Source organism: Chelmon rostratus, chromosome 20 (assembly GCF_017976325.1).
Source record: "Chelmon rostratus isolate fCheRos1 chromosome 20, fCheRos1.pri, whole genome shotgun sequence".
Classification (NCBI taxonomy): Eukaryota; Metazoa; Chordata; class Actinopteri; order Chaetodontiformes; family Chaetodontidae; genus Chelmon; species Chelmon rostratus.
The window spans coordinates 7,121,844-7,138,390 of NC_055677.1; the positions used below are offsets into that span (position 1 = coordinate 7,121,844).

At 43.4% G+C, this 16,547-nt stretch overlaps 2 protein-coding genes across 2 annotated transcripts; one reads left to right on the forward strand and one right to left on the reverse strand.

The window, feature by feature from the left end:
* The first annotated feature begins 247 nt into the window (after positions 1–247).
* Positions 248–10,138, forward strand: si:ch73-173p19.1. The gene is made up of 17 exons (XM_041961495.1): positions 248–384; positions 1,298–1,404; positions 1,549–1,688; positions 1,809–1,957; positions 2,107–2,265; positions 2,345–2,798; positions 3,897–3,998; positions 4,711–4,801; positions 5,070–5,287; positions 5,395–5,637; positions 5,753–5,851; positions 6,028–6,221; positions 6,343–6,517; positions 6,626–6,782; positions 6,880–7,033; positions 7,681–7,792; positions 7,896–10,138. Exons 1-17 carry the CDS (start codon positions 364–366, stop codon positions 8,069–8,071), a joined length of 2,751 nt encoding a protein of 916 aa, XP_041817429.1. The 5' UTR covers positions 248–363; the 3' UTR covers positions 8,072–10,138.
* On the reverse strand, positions 10,119–16,303 carry abcf2b (ATP-binding cassette, sub-family F (GCN20), member 2b). Its single transcript, XM_041961496.1, has 15 exons — positions 16,227–16,303; positions 15,269–15,419; positions 14,877–15,089; positions 14,096–14,278; positions 13,695–13,866; positions 13,028–13,123; positions 12,846–12,948; positions 12,515–12,610; positions 11,956–12,075; positions 11,765–11,854; positions 11,563–11,673; positions 11,421–11,483; positions 11,190–11,318; positions 10,854–11,057; positions 10,119–10,735 (listed from the first exon to the last, which is right to left on the reverse strand). The coding sequence occupies exons 2-15, from the start codon at positions 15,405–15,407 to the stop codon at positions 10,619–10,621; spliced, it is 1,836 nt and encodes a 611-aa protein (XP_041817430.1). The 5' UTR covers positions 15,408–15,419; positions 16,227–16,303; the 3' UTR covers positions 10,119–10,618.
* Positions 16,304–16,547: the final 244 nt, after the last annotated feature.

Here is a 16,547-nt window from a genome sequence, read left to right on the forward strand (position 1 = left end):
TAGCCTGTCCAGCAGCATTTACTTCTAAACTATGCCTAAACCAACGCAATCTCCACATATTGCACAGTTATGTTTAGTCATAGATGATTTAGATTATTATGCGGGTGGCGGTTGGGGTTTGGGTCTGTCAATCACTGAGAAGTAGACTGGATTTGTACGCCGCTGGAGGAAAATCTCGGCTGTCCGCAGTGTTGATAGGCTGGTTTCTTGTTGATATTCTGTCAATCTACAAGTGAAAGGAGGAGAGGTCAGTGTTGCTAGCGTAGCAAGCTGCGCACTAGACCCAACCAGGAAGTCAACAAAGTTGCTAATTAATATTAGTTTCACTTTGATCTAAACCTGCATTAACGTAGAAACAACGGCATGAGTTCTGCTGCCTCTCCGGTAAGAAGCAAAGCTGCGTTTGACATGACACTGCACTGCACACAAATGTTAGCTTGCTAGCTGCTTTAGCTTTAGCCTCGCCACCGTTCTCCGTCGGCTAGCTATAACTGTCTTCATGCTAACGTTGTTTGTTGACAGCCCTCACTGTACCAGAGGCACAACAACACACATAGCGTTAGCTGTAGGCTAGCTTGTGATCTGTTTGTTTAAACTCGCCGACTTAACTATGAATGAATGCTCTTATCTTGATAGACTGAGATTAAAAACTTTGTGAACTAACAGTGACTTAGAAAAGGAGAGTTTAAAGGCGACAGTGCAGGTCCGTCAGGACAAAGACAATTAAATATGGTCAATGCTGAAACAGTTAACGTACCTGTGAAAATAACCCCGTTTGCTTGCAGTCGTTGAACATTAAAACAGATCTAACTTGTAAAACAATAGTAACTAATATGCACTAAATATGCAGTTTACAATTGTGATGTGCTCTGTATTGTACTGTAAATTAAGAGATAATTGTATATGTTGTAATGTAAGGTGGAAGATGTGCTTGGATATTAAAAATACTGGATAATTAGCTAAATATGTTTAACTGGCTGTGGTATTGGCATCCCCTCAAACAGCACATGGCAGGTCAAACAAAGCAGTAATAACACTTGAATATAAACAAAGAGCAAATTAAAAAGAAGCCTAAAATGTGTGTTAACCTGATTGAAAACTCATGGTAACAATAAAGAAAGCTTCAATGTGTGCAGAAAAATTCCTTGGAAAGCTATTTGAGACATCAGGACATTATAAGCCAGATAAACTGTGCAGCCACTGTTTGTGCTATCACTGATAAGGAAAAAAACAACCACAAAGATTAGGCATTGTTTACACGACTTTTTGATGCCTATTTGATTTGCTTGTTTTGCAGACTATTGGGGAGTTATTCCTCATCCTCAGTGAGATGGGATTCACAGAGGAACAGATCCAGGCAGCTATACAGGCGGGCCATTTTTCTGTGCCAGATGCAGCCGAGTGGTGAGTTGTAACTGCTTTTATCTTGAATTTTGACTAGTTAGCATTCGCTAAAGGCTAACATAATGTCCCTGTAGTTTCTAAAAACAAAACAAAAACACGCCTCTCAGTTAATTCCTGCTCTGTTCCTCTCTCATATGCTGACAGGCTCTTACAGGGTCAGTATCCACGGCACAGGTTGGTCAAGCAGTCATCACAGCCAGCTGAGACAGCATTTTCTGCTTTCAACCCACCCAAAGAGGCAGCGAGCACCTCAGAGACGCAAGCATCTCCTTCTGACAGCAGAGGTATAACCATAGATGGTATAAATAGTGGATGGGGTTTCTGGGTCTGAAAACTGAAGCTAATATAAAATGAATGGTTTAGGGTGCAGGAGTAAGTGTATGATTTGTTTTTTATTTTAAAAGTGCCCCCGTCATTGGTGCTGAGACCATCACAGTCCCCAGACCCACTACCAGTCGAGTCCCGCATCAAACAGGACAAGAGTGACTTTGAAGAGCAGCAGAGACAGCGTGTTGCTCAGGAGGCCCGAGCAGAGAGAAGAAAAAAGAAACAGGTCAGCGGTACTGAGAAGAATATCTTCTAGTGCTGAATGGTGCCAGCTCAGCTGGACTCTGCCAGTTATCACGCAAAGAACAAAATCTTTTAAGCCAGTTTACTGATTTTTCATAACAGAACATCTTATCTTATGTCTTGGTCTGCCAGGAGCGTGAGTTGGTGTTGAAGCGGATAGCTGAGGACCGGAGGAGCCTGCAGGAGAAGGTCCAGACCAGCCCCGCCACAGAGATGTCTCCTCCCAGTGCTCAAGGGCAAAAGCTTGGAGGAAAGATTCAGACTAATGTCGATAACAACTGCGTCCTCATGGTGAGGCTGTGAACAGTTCACATGTCTGTGCGTGCGTGAAGCAGATACAGTTGTTTAAACCCCATGTTTCCTGCTGCAGATTCGGCTGCCGTCCGGTGAGTCCATGCGTGAACGCTTCCCAGCTGACGCTCCTCTGCGCAGCGTCGTGGAGCACATCGCCGGACGTCACCCCTCCCTACCCTCCTTCTCCCTCCTACAGGGTTTCCCACGGAAACGTTTTGGGGAGGCAGAGCTTGCTTGTTCACTGCACTCTCTCGGCCTCACACCCAACGCTGCACTGTGTATTCAGACCACTCCTCCGGAGACGCCTCAGGACGCACAGAGTCCTGCAGATCCACCAGCAGCGGGACAGAATGAGCCGCCTGAGTGTGATGTGTCTCCTCAGCCACATATCCCTAACCTGGAGGGGCCTGGAGGGCAGGACCCTGTTGTACCTCCTCCACCACTACCCAACCAGCTGTGGGAAGAGGCAGTGAATTATGCGGGGATACCTGGGGTTGGTCCTTCACTGTCTGGGCCGTCTCACTTCTGGGGTAAGTGTCTATCACCTATTACCAATGAACCATGTACAGTTCTAAACTGGTGTTTTTGGAGCATCCCACAACTTTCCCAGTCTTTTGTTGCTCTCCTATCCCAACCTCTTTGAAATGTGTTGCAGCATCAAATTCAGAATAAGCAGATATTTACAAAAATCAATGACGTTGATGAAGTAAACCATTAAATGTATTGTCTTTGTGCTGTTTTTCGTTTGAGTATATGTTAAAAAGGATTCACAAGTTATAGCATTCTGTTTGATTTCTTTACACGGCATCTCAACTTGTTTGGAATTGGTTTTGTACCTCACAAATGTTTATTCATCGAAACATGTTTTTTGTGTATGGTTGTGCTACTGAAGCAGCCTACACAAGTTATTTCTAGAGTTGCAAAGTGGAAGGAGCTGCTGCTGTCCTGAATTCCTATTTCAAATGTTTGTTTTAATGATTTCCACAGTGCTACTCAGCAAAGATAGGACTGTGCTGGATGGTGCTCCAATACTACAGGTTAATGATATGACCATTAGTTAGTGTTATTGTGGAGAACAAGCCAATCAGAGGCCAATATTCAAAACGTTTCGTTGTTGCCATTGAGACAAAAAACACAGGGCCATAGTTGCTTGTTTCATCCAAAATTGACCCACAAGTTAAAAGGTGGAGATTGTGTTTTCAGTTTAAGTATAACCTTTGGCTTCTGCTCGCTATTAGCTGCGCTCCTCACAGAATTTTAAGAACAGTGATTGGATGTTTCTTGCAGAAATGGAACCTGGGAGTCATAGTCAACTACTCACCTTGCGTTTTTATGTGTACACAGGCTTTTACATTTGTATCAAGAAACCACATACTTCCTAAAGCAGTTGTTCATGTTTTGTTCTGATAATTCAAACAGAGTGTTGTGTCAATCCAAGCCATGATAATGCTCCAACCGTGAATCACCTTACATGGAAAATAAATGGCATTTTTACTCCTGAAATAGCTTCTTCCACATTGCAACCCTGTTGGTTTGTTTATTTCAACAACCCAGAATGTTGAACATATTTAAGCTTTATTTAAAGAGCTGTTTAGTCATTAGATAACATTCCTTGTGCTGCTCAACAGGACGAGGCCAGAGATTGGTTCCTGGTAACGCTGAGGAAGCTGCTGGCATAGAAGTTGATGATGAGCAAGAAGGAGAGGACGAGCCACCTGACGTGCTTAACGGTACTGCTCCCTGTGTCTGGGGTTGCAGCAGACACCTCATCCCTCCTTTGACCTACATTTTCCTTGCTCCCCCCCTCCTTTCCTGCCTCCACATGCCTCCATTTGTTCACCCACGTGGAACTTTTTGTTCTCCCACGCCAGAAACAGATGACCCTGGCCTCTCACTTTCAGCTGTTGGAGTAACTTGCATTCAGTTTTATGTTGCACAGGTTTTCCTGAATACAGATCATTAGACCTACTGCCCTACTAATGTGTGTCATATGTGAGAAAGATTAGGATTAGGAAACATGTAGGTGAATGCCCCTTTCTGTCAAACATACAGCACACGGGGTCAAAACTACTGAGCCCCAGCAGTGAGAATTGAGTTCTCTGAAAGCTTATGGCCAGTCAGCCAATCATATTCAAGCTTTTGCAGCATGTGGTAGTGATATAGTATTCTGAATGTGTACCAGAGAGTGAGAAGAGCTCAATCCCAGTTGACGCTAGAGAGAGAAGAATCGAAGACTGAGAGCAGAAGATGTTGATTAGAGGTGTGAGATATAAAAATGCAACTTTTTTTTTTTACATTTTTAGACAGCAGGACCAGACAAACGCTCAAGAAGTGACGTATACTGTACATATATGGGCTGGTTTTGATGTCAGTGGCTACTCTGAGTGTCAGCTTGGTGAATCTCCTTATGGATTACAGTTGTCACTTGTGTAATTTTTGCAGGAATGCCGAGGCTGCCTTTCTTCCCGGAGAATAGGTTCAGAGGAGAATTTGAGCCCAGGCACCACTGGCCAGAGCAAGGCAATCGACTCAGGTGGGTGTCTAGACAGAATGGTAGAATAGTACCAACATAATGTTAGAACTGTAATGCATGTACATTGGTAAAACATTCTATTTTTTACAGTTTAAATATTTTCCTGCAGCTGATTTTTAAGTACTTCGCAGCTACTTCTAAAGAATCAATTCAAAAACTGTGATGGGCATTTTTTTGTAACAGCTAATCATAAAATTTGACAGATAAATTGTTAATGAAAGTAATTGATAATTGTTATCAAAGTAAATGTGATAAAATTTGGTTCCAGGGAGGCTCCAGAAGAGGACCCAGCAGAGCCAGAGGATGCGGGAGGTCGGGTGGCGCCTGTAGCTGCAGGTCTGGCTGCAGTGGAGCGTCTTCAAAGAGCTGCACAGGACCCCCGTGCCTCCCAGGGACAACCGTCACCACCTAAAAGACCCTTCAGGACACCCAGCGTGCCGTCCCTATGTGCCTTGGCCACCCGAGCAACTGTCCACCTCATGACTGGTAAGAGACGGTGTAACATACTCAGTTGTAAGGCTCAGATTTTCCAGGAAATGTGTCTCATTGCTTCGCTGACTCACTGTTGCCATTCTGTGCCCTCATCCTCTCAGCTCCCAGCATGCAGTACAGCAGCAGTCTGGCATGCCTCACCCCGGAGCTAGCAGAGCTTCTGCTCAACCACATGTCCCGCGAGAGGCTCCTACGTCCACGAACCCTGGAGCTCTTCTTTGGCTGCCCGTTGCAGAAGTTTGTCCTGAACTGCTACCCTTACTCCACCAATGAGCTCCTGCGGCAGTTACGCGCCTTCACAGCACTGAAGCATCTGAGTCTGGTCAACTCACCTCTCATCACGGGTATTGATTTTTATCTCAGGATGGAGTTTCTAGGCTTTTCAGATATCAGTTTTGCAATGTGTTTGGTCAGCGTCTGCGCTGTTTCATTGTAATCTCCTGAACTTGTTTTGTATAGACTCTGGGCTGTCAGTCCTGTCCAGCCTGGTCAAACTCCAGTACCTCAACCTGACCTCCTGTAGCAAACTGACCGACTCCTGTCTGCAGCATATCACAGGTCAGGCTTTCTGCAAACTGTCTTATGAAAAGTTACTTGACAGGCATGTAATTGCAATTACGAGCAAGAACTCCAGATCCCAACATAAGCTCCTAAGTGCAAGCTAAGTACTTGTATGTAGTGTTCATGAGCTTTGCCACGTATCAACATGTTATTTTCCTCTCTGTGTCTGCAAGGTTTAAAGAACCTGTGTTTCCTGTCCCTGGACCAGACCAAAGTGACTGATGCTGGGATGGTTCTGTATCTTCAGTCGGCTCCGTCCTGCCTCTCTCAGCTCAGCCTGAACCAGACGGCTGTGACTGAAGCCACACTGGTAGTCCTGCCCACCTGTGTGCCACAACTGCGTCTCCTCAGCATCAAGCAGACGAAGGTACTTCAGCTCTAACAGCTCATCTGGCATCTTAACTGACAGAACAGCCAGCCTTGAACAATGTTCTCATTTCATCATTCTATCCTGGTATGTCTTGTCTTGATGGATCTTGTTCTGCCAGGTCGGGGATGTGTCAGCTTTGGCAGAGATGTCCAGCCTGCAGACTCTCAACCTAGATGGGACCGGTGTGACAGAAAGCTCACTGGAGCACCTTGCCTCCCACCCGGCCCTGTCTTCGCTAAGTTTGGCAGGAATCCCTGTAGTGGACGGCAATCAAGCCCTGCAGATCATCTCAGGTGCGTAAATGGAAAGGAACATTCAAACATGAGCAGGCGGACGGACACAAAACAGTCCAAGTCTGTTGTAAGTCAAACTCTTAAGAGAGGTTTCTACTTTCCTCCCAGGTCTAAAGTTGAACCAGCTGACACTCCCTGGACGCCACTCTGTGACAGACAGCGGGCTGTCATTCCTCTCCAGACTGTCTCTGCTCTCAGAGCTGGACCTGACAGACTACACACAAGTCACAGATCAGGGAGTCAGCCAGCTCTCCACCATGACCAGGTCGCTCAGCTGTTTTATTGTGCTGTACAATAATTTGCAGTTGTTCCAGTGTATTACAGCCGGGATGTTGACAGAGTACCGTGTGTGCTTTGTGTAGGTTGAAGAAGCTGTCGCTTAGCAACACTCAGGTGACAGATGCAGCGCTTCCCTCTCTGCGTGGCCTGCAGGAGCTGCAGGAGCTCTGTTTGGACCGAACGGCAGTCACGAGCCGAGGAGTGGCCAAACTCATCACCTGTCTGCCGCACCTCCAGGTGGGTTTAATGGTGACATTTGTGTATTTGTCCTTCTGCCAGTTGCCTTGCAAACTAAGAAATGGTAGAAAAACAATATGTGCTGTTCTGTAAATGCTTAACCATGTTATAATGAACATAGGTAAACTCACATCTAATTTAACACTGACTTTATTTACCTACTGTTCAGCAATTATCCAGGATATGTATGTTTAAGAATTTTACACTGTATTCCTAAATGGCCCTGACTACTTGTTTGGATAGTTGCTGGGATTGAAACTGTTGCTCCTAGCTCAGGTTGAATGCTGCTGCAGTGCAGTCCTCATTAATTCAGGGTTAAAAGTGGTGCTTACCCTCTTTCATAAGCCGGGCTTATGTGTTGGGAAAGAGGGGGGGTAGCCAGGGGTTAAAAGTTATATAAAAAATCTTATTGTCATCTTTCATGCAATATACTATTTCGTTATTTATAAATAGGATTTGATAGTACTTTGGATTCTTCAAAAGAAGTCTTTTTCAAGCAATTATGGAGGACAGATTGAAAACAGTCTCCATCTATACGTGCATTGTTAATAAAAAGGTTTCAGTACAAGTTATGGTATCTGAATTTCTGTCATTTTATGTACATTATATTTTGCTGATGCTAATGGTGTTTTTCTGGTGTCTTTTAGGTGTTGGGGTTAGCCAGCACTCAGGTGGGAGACACAGTAGTGTGGAGGGGTCTGATCTGCTGCCATCAGCTTGTTAAACTTAATCTCAGCCGTACGCGGATCACAGACCGCGGTAAGGTTCAACTCTAAAGTCACTGGCTCCACCACAACAGACGAATGTAATCTTTTCTCGCTCGAGTAAACAATCTCTTTGCATTTTGCTATGTTTTCCTCAGGTTTGAAGTTCTTGAAAAACATGCATCTGGCTCAGGTGAATCTGGACGGCACCGGTGTGAGTCTGATGGGTATCGCGAACCTCCTCTCTTTCACCAACATCAGCAGCATTCGCGCAAGCAACACTCGCACCGTTCCCCCTGACGAGGTCTCAGACGAGGAGTGGGAAGCCCAGTGAGCACGGATACCCTCGGTTGGTCCACACATACCGCACCTGAGCGCGCCTCTGAACGCTGCGGCCCCCCCTTGTAGCCCCTGACACATGCTGCCAGCACGATACTCTGAAAAACAACATAACCGAAACACTCCTCCTACTTGCACTGTTTTAACTGTAGCTAGTGCCGCTAATCTGTCAATCAGGCACGCTGCCAAGTTGAAACCTTAATCGGGAGCCTCGTGTTTAAAAACTAGGCCATCTCTAACGTTTACGTATATATAATCAATCTGTATTTACTTGCATACACTGCAGCCCTGTTGTCTCTGGAAAACTCCACCTGACAAACTTTACAGCTTTAAAGCTTTTATGTGCAGCCTTATAGGTAGGAGTAATTGTTGGACATTAACTTATAACACAGCATGTATTTTCAGTCCGTAATGACTAACAGACTGATATATGTAGACATTAAATGAAAACCTAGATAACAAACGGTCAGTTCAACCAAATAAGGTTGCAGACATGTTTTGGGAGGATGTGAAGACAAATAATGTCTTCCAGTATTATTAAAACTAACACTGAGTCTTGAGCTGTATTCATGTCACGTTCACGTCAGCCTTTAGCGAGGTATGATGAGCCTAAAGCCAGAGTTTTCAATGTCACAAAGGTGGCTGTCTTTTAACCTGGCTAGATGGCCACAATAGCTTATGCTGCATGCCTAACCTGCTGGCCTGGATTTAAATTGGCTATAAAAAGCGGTGCCCTCTAGCTAATTCTTTTCCTGACAATATTGTCCATGAGCGATACAGATTCTGAGATAAGGGAACACGTTTAACTTGCTGAGCCGTACATTAATGTCTGTGAAAGAAGCTGTGTAATTACAGCTGCGCACATTTAAGCATCACATTGTGGTTCTGTTTCACAGGAACTTACATTCAGTTGGTGATGCAGGAAGTCATTTTTTCCCCGCTTGCTTCATCTCTGATTTGGGTTTTAGGTTTTGTCAAACTTGCTTCATACTACTCCCCTCAGATGTTTATTAGAAGTAGGTCCAGTGTTTTTCTTTTAGCACTGTTAATCTTGCAGCAACTACTGCTGCAGATGTCAGAATAAACTGAAATTCGTATGTTTATCATCTTGGACAGTCGTAATATAATTTCTGCTCCCAAAGACAAGAGATGTTCCTGTTAGTTTATGATAATTAGTATGGCTCTAAATCCATAAAAATGAAAAGAATAGCCAGGGCGCTTTTGTGCGACAGGGTGTTGTTGCCACCATGACAAAAAAAGAAAGATGTCCGATGTCTAGATGTATGATATTACATTACCAACATGGAAGTGTTTTATTATAACACACCAATTGGTCATAATGGGAACTGTTTCTTAACAAGGCCTGTCATTATAACATGAAATGTTTAATTGAGAAACCGATTTCGTGTAGTTATGGCACATGTCACAGATGTCAAAGAATTAACATGATAGAATATTTTCAATTTCTTCGTTGAAATTATGAGAAGCGGAAGTTTGTTTTTTTTTGTGATGGTGATAGCGAAAATGCAGTCGTACCATTTGTGTTGACACCATTCCAGTTAGACATGAACACAGCTGACAGCTCATAATGAAGATTTTTATAACTTATGATGTCACCTCTATGGATGTTAGTTCACAGTAACCCATGAGTCACCTAAAAACACATTTTTTTTCCCCTTTTTAAATGCATCCTGGAGATGCAATGGATTCAGTTTATAGTTTCTATGAATTGAATTGCTTACCTTCTTCTATTAGTGTTAGTTATGCCAAGAAATGCCAATATTTATTTGGACAGTCCAGCCATTTTCAGCTACATGGAAGACAGGGTGATTAGCATACAGTGTAGTGTAGCGGCTGTAGGATGAGGTGAGATCTATGCAGCCATGGGGCTCAAAAAGCCAGAATCCAAAGCAACTTCTTTATGACTTCAAGTTTTGTCCTCTTGTTTACAGAGATGTAAAATAGTTTATTTTCCCTAACAGCTTGTGATTTTTGGATACGAGTACTGTATTCGTTAAGTTGAAAACAATAAAGTCTTCTCAACCTAAATATGCTGTTTTTAATGTTCTGTTTATTCAGACAAATCTTTATTGCATTACATTGTTAAATAAGGCCGAACTGCTCTTTTACACAGAAAAAAAAGTGAACTTTTAAATATCATAAAATATGACCTAAAAGCTGCTGCATACATTTTGGGATAAAACAGAACATTTGAAAAATAAAAGTTTTCTATGAAGACAGCACAATGGAATGCATTCCAAAATGCACTGAGATGCTTCAGGTGAATCAGCCAATCAGAGTGCAGCCTGAGGTGATGGGGTGGGTGGGGATTGGGTTGGTTTCAGCATGGTGCGGCACTGTCAAACTGAGATGGAAATACAGTAAAACATGTACAAGAGACGTGTCCAATAAGATGCATAACAGATTGTTTCAGTTCTACTTGGAACATTTCCGGCAATGCGAACCCTGCTCGTCCCCTCGGGAGCTTGCAGGTCAAATCCATGATGCAAGATAAAGGAGTGGCTCAGAGTGTGAAGTTTCTTTAGATGTCATGCGCTTGCTTTTCAATCTTTGATTTCAAGTGCTCCTTGTATGCCAGGATGTCCCTGTTCCACTTTGTGATGGTTTGATTCTCGCACACCCAGATCTCCTGAGCCACCTAGAGAAAAAGAGATAATTAGAATGGTGCTAGCAACAACTGGTTTAGTAAATTCCTTGGTTTACACTGACATTTCCAACCAAAAGTCAAATGAATCTATTGAGTAACAAATATATACCTGTTGAATTAACCTGAAGTCGTGGCTAACTAGCATCATGCCGCCGTCAAACTCGTTGACGGCTTCTGCCAATGCGTCAATGGTCTCGATATCCAAGTGATTGGTGGGCTCGTCAAGAAACAGCATGTGAGGGTTCTGCCAGGCCAGCCAGGCAAAACACACCCGGCACTTCTGACCATCTGACAAGTTCCTGATTGGGCTGACCTGGAAGACATGCCAGGTGTCAATTTAGAAACAGTTGTAGACAAAGAAAAAAGAAAAAGAAAAAGAAAAAAAAAAAACCTTTTGCACTTTCCCCCCCATTTTGCATCATCTGCAAGAGTATCCCCGTCCTACCTGCTGTTTTCCCGTCAGCCCGTAGCGACCAATGATTTTCCTCATCTCCTCTTTTTCTTTGATCTCAGGGAAACACTTCATCATGTACTCCAAAGGAGACAGGTCAAGCTCCAGCTGTTCTGTCAGATGCTAGAAGAGAATAATTTTTGAGGATGTTAAAGGGGTGACACTCGTAGCACTTTTGAATTATGCGGGCGTACGGATGTGCCGTAAAGGGGCTCGGTATTTTACCTGGTGATATCTGCCAATCTTGACATGAGAATGTTTGCGGATCATGCCATCGGTGGGTAGGAGCTATGAAGAGAAAAGAATAAACTTGAATACTCTGAAGTGCACATTGTTGTGGGATAATGGGGAAATATACTGTACCTACCTCTCCCATCAGCAGCTTTAGCAGTGTGGACTTCCCTGCTCCATTGGGTCCCACCAGAGCCACTCGTGTGTCCAAGTCAATACCAAACTCCAGATTTTTATATATGTGCGGCTGTAGGAAAAATTAGCAGATGAGACTGAGAAATGTATGTATATTTAAGTGAACAAAGCCCTGGCCATGCTGCAATATTAACTATACTTACTGTGCTGTCACTGTACTTGAAGCTCACGTTCTGAACCATGATAACAGGAGGAGGAATCTTCCCACAGGGAGGAAAATAAAATGACAGAGTCTGTGGGAGACAGAGGCAGGTATTAGTACCATGACAGTAATTTAACATGGCCACAATTCCTAAAAATTCAACCACTTCAGTGATCCGCATTGTCACAGTACCTTGTCATTCACAACTTTTTCAGTCAAGCCAGATGCCACCATCTTCTGCAGCGTCTTCTCTTTGCTCTGTGCCTGTCGTGCCAGCTTTGCAGAGCCGTGACCAAACCTGGCAATGTAATTCTAGAGGAGAGGGATGTAAAAAGAACAATGAGTGCACATCTTGATTTGGCTAGTGCCAGAACAGTGTAATGAGACTACTTAAAAAAAAAATTGTATGGCTGAGCTGGTATGCCACCCAGATCCTGACATGTGATCAATTTAGTTTGTGAAAGACTACACAATAGCCGCACTAATTAGTAAACCTTGCCTAAAACACTGACTTGACAATACTTTCTTTGCCTATCTAACAACTTAATGGCATCAGAGAATGCTTACAGTTTACTAAATCTTGTCCAAAGCTAACCTCAGATGAGTTAGCTTGGCAATAACAACTACAGAGGGAGGTTATGTATGACACATTTCTGTTTGGAGGGCCCTAGACATGGACTTCAAAGATTCTGTTCTGAACTGTCTCTTCTGTGCAGTGAAAACTTTCCACCACATGGCGGCTCTCATTTACCTTCATGTGTGCTATCTGGTCCTGTTCCCAGTTGAAGCGCTTCATCTGGTTCTCTTCCAGCTCCTCTCTGGTCTTCACATACTGGTCATAGTTACCCTTAAAATAAAAATAGATTTGCATGGTCATCCATCAGGGCGGCACACTGACACAATTAGACACAGCCTGCCCCCAGTTTCCTTATTTAGCGTAATGGGATCACATATGGCAGAGTCCATTTTAGATACTGTTTTTAAGATGTTCCAAGGTATGCTAAGGCCACTTTCCTTTCTTGTACTGGACTTCTTAATTTTACTTTAAAGCACCAGCACTGGTGTCAGCCTAGTGTTCTCACCGTGTAGTATTTCAGTTTTCTCTGATGCAGGTGGATGATGTTGGTGCAGACACCGTTCAGGAAGTCTTGAGAATGTGAGATGAGCACAAGGATTCGCTTGAACCTGACAACAACAAGCAGGATGAGCAATACATATCAGCTGTTTGGACTCATTTCATGGATGAACTGGGAGGTGAACTTACGACTTGAGCTCCTCCTCCAACCACACACAAGCATCCAGATCCAAGTGGTTAGTGGGCTCATCCAGCAACAGCATGAAGGGCTTGATGAACAGGGCTCTGAGCAAACAGAGGATAGTCATTAGCAGTTCATTTAGATTAACTTTCACAATTAAAAGTTTTAACAACTATTTCATATTATATTATCCTCTTGTGTTTCTCAAATTAATGGTTGACTAAACAGTATCAGTTTTACAATTTCTATTCAGGAAGGCCGACAACTCTTCCATGCTTGTTGCTCGTCATGTATGACCAAAAACTTAAGCTAAACTTAAAAAAAAAAAAAAAAAAAAAAGAGCTAAACGTAGCATCAAGTGGGTTATACACAGTTAGAACTGGATACAGTATTCAAAATGCAGAATGGAGCAAATACAAATTTAAAGTCATGCCTGGCACCATTTCATACACAGATGTTTTTTTATTTATCATTCAGAAAAACCTAACAAGCAGACAAAAAAAAAAAAAAACACACCATACTAAAATCTAAACAGGAGAAGCACTGCTACTCAATTTGAATGCCGCAGAACTTGGAACTGGAGAACTTGACTGTTCATATTCAAACCTACGCTGAGACAAAGGATGTATCACATCATGTCAATGAATGGTGTAATACTGAGTGCTTTTTCTTTACCTGGCCAGAGCAACACGCATCCTCCATCCTCCACTGAAGTCCTTCAGTTTCTTTTGCTGCATAGCAGTGGTGAAACCCAAACCGTGGAGGATCCGAGAGGCTCGCACCTCTGCCTTGTCTGCGTCCAGCTCTTCCAGACGCTCATACAGCTCCATCAGCTTCTCACACTCGGCTATGAAGGGGTGAGAGAAAGGCATGTAGTTTTCATTTCCTGTAAGCACAACTGTATGTATGACAGTTTTCCTCTCTGCTGCTAGTCTTTTTGATCAAGTCAGCTACACTCAAAATAGGGTGTGTTTTGTTTAGGCATTCTGTTTGCCGTCTCTCAACTATATTGCCTCTGACAACAAGTTTCCCCTCTGCAGTTGCAGTTATTGTATAATACATCACATATGACTCACAGTCCTCATGGGCAAGTCTCTCTGCCTCCTTCTCCAGCATAATCCTCTGTTCATCCACCTCCATGACACATTGCAGCGCTGTCTTGTCACTGGGAGCCATCTCCCGGGTCAAGTGGTAAATATCGATGTGCTCTGGAATTGGAACCTCACGATGCCCAATGGCTGACAACAGCATGGATTTTCCTGGCAGATACAAGTAGAGAAGAAAATGAACAATGCTCATCATCAAAAATCCATTCTGTGCAACATTCATCCCACTTCTACTTGAGGGAACGGCTATACATTTTCAAATGTGTATGTGAAACAGGTGTGAGTGTAGTTAATGAATATTGTAGGTAAGTGCTGATCTTTGTGTTAAAGGAGTGTAGCTTCCAGGATGTCCCAGTTCATGAAAGAGCAAAACAGAAAATTGCATCAGGTCCTCAGAAATGTACAGGCCATAATAGGGATTTGAAGTAGAGAAGAGATAGCTATGATGTTCATGGGGGGGTTAAAAAAAAAAAAAAAAAGTTCCACTATGTGCATAGACAAGACTATTGACACTTCCTGAAGTTGTAGCCTGACTGTCCACTACGGGAGGACAACTGGTTTGCCATAACCAACAATACATCAAAAAAAGCTAGCAGGTAATTATAGAAGTAGCCATTGTAAGTAAATGCTGCTAAGTGATATTTGATTTCCACTACTACAGCATCCCATTGGAATATTTCAGACACCATAGCCGTCCCTCTAACATCCCTGCTTAAAGTCCTTACTTCACATACTATGAGAGACCATTTACCTGTGCCGTTAAGGCCAATGAGGCCATAGCGTCTGCCTGAGTTGAGCTCCAGGCTGGTGTCTGCTAGAAGCTCTTGGCCATGGAAGGTGAGCGACAAACTGCTAATGTGGACATCAGTGCTGTTGGGGTGTGAGGCCAAAACGCCTGTCACTGCCCGCGCCTCAGTCTTTGCCAGCTCAAATTCATCCAGCTCCTTTGTCAAACTGGCAATACCTGTTAATACAAAATCATGTTAACTATTACGCTAACATTTCAGGCTATACACGAATTTATTTGACAGAATGGCAAGTTCAAGTGTAGTGTGGAGACAAGAATTGATGTCAGCACTGATACAGACCTAATAAATCACAACCAAGCCTAAACATTTCTTTACAGATGAGTCCTCCTCTCACCATTGCTCTCTGCTCCATTTCGCTGGGTCTCTGGTTGTTCACTCTCCTCATTTAAATCATCATTTTTTTTGGTACGCTGGCGAGCTTTAGCAGCTTCCTTCTTCTTCGCTGCCTTCTTCTTGGCTAAGTCGGATGGCATGGCTGTGTAAGGCTATTTAACAGCAGGAAATAAAAATAACATTCAGAACAATCTTATTCTTCAGCAATACCTTAAATCAGAAAAAAACTTTATAATGCCCACATTCTCAGTTGTTCCAGGATTTCATATCATTTTGAGAAGACTTTCATATACCAGTCAAAAATTATCCGAGCTTGAATTGGGGTAAAAGTGGCGTTATGAGTGTAACACCCGCCGATTAGCCAGAGCCAGAAATGTGCCGGTAGCTTAACTCACGGTACAGCTTCAATCAACAGTTAATTTTAAGGTAGACCTACCCGTGTCAAAAAAGGCCTAACACGGTCAACGTTTCGGCCTGACGAGCGTTAATGATGATGGTGGTAATGCTAACCAAGACCGCATTCTGGTCCCTTACAATCCCACCTGCTTGCACGTTGGGCTCTTCACATTATAAAGCCTGATGGCCCAGCTGTTGCTAACAGTAGCTGATGCCGCTAATATGAAAAGCACATTTGTCACTTCACAGGGGATTAGCCGACGACAGCACTCAAACAGTCGTGTTAGCTAATTACGACGGAATGTCATATATAGGATAAATATATCAATTTTGATAAACTAGCCATTGACTGCGTTAGCTCTCTAGCTAAGCTAACAAGGGTAGCTAGCTACTACAACTGACAGGCCTGAGCCGCTAAAGCTAACTTGACGCAAGGCCCAACTAGCTACAAGGTCTGAAGGCGGCTAAAGAGTCTTTTTCGAGCCAACATTTATTTTGACAGAAACCCGTGTGTGTTATCCATTTGAGCCATAGTTGTCAGGCACCGTGAAAATCTTCCTTACCTTGAAAACGAATTACTGGTCTCGGGAGCACACCGATGTCTCGTGTCCACTCTTCGCCGGGTGGATGTTCCTAGCCGATCGCAAAACCGCCAGACGGACCATATATGGTCAAAGAGGGCGGTGAGAATCGATGTACCCTCCCCTTCTCGTGGGACTGCAGTAAAATGTCCCCTTACTTCTAAAACAGTGGAAGATTTAAAATTAAATAACGTTATTATTGCTGGGACTAACTGGACAAGAGCTAAGTTAATAAACCTGACATCACAATAAAAGGCTGGTGTGTTGGAGAGATGATCACCTTTTCTAGGGTGTATCCATACT

Bases quoted from the DNA above. Each gene is read 5' to 3' on its own strand.
- si:ch73-173p19.1 (XM_041961495.1), top strand. From the start codon at position 364: ATGAGTTCTGCTGCCTCTCCG. The intron at 1,689-1,808 runs GTATAACCATAG...TTATTTTAAAAG, and splicing joins ATCTCCTTCTGACAGCAGAG to TGCCCCCGTCATTGGTGCTG. The intron at 2,799-3,896 runs GTAAGTGTCTAT...GCTGCTCAACAG, and splicing joins TGGGCCGTCTCACTTCTGGG to GACGAGGCCAGAGATTGGTT.
- abcf2b (XM_041961496.1), bottom strand. From the start codon at position 15,407: ATGCCATCCGACTTAGCCAAGAAGAAGGCAGCGAAGAAGAAGGAAGCT. The intron at 11,484-11,562 runs GTAGGTACAGTA...TTCTCTTCATAG, and splicing joins TAAAGCTGCTGATGGGAGAG to CTCCTACCCACCGATGGCAT. The intron at 11,058-11,189 runs GTAGGACGGGGA...CATGTCTTCCAG, and splicing joins GGCTGACGGGAAAACAGCAG to GTCAGCCCAATCAGGAACTT.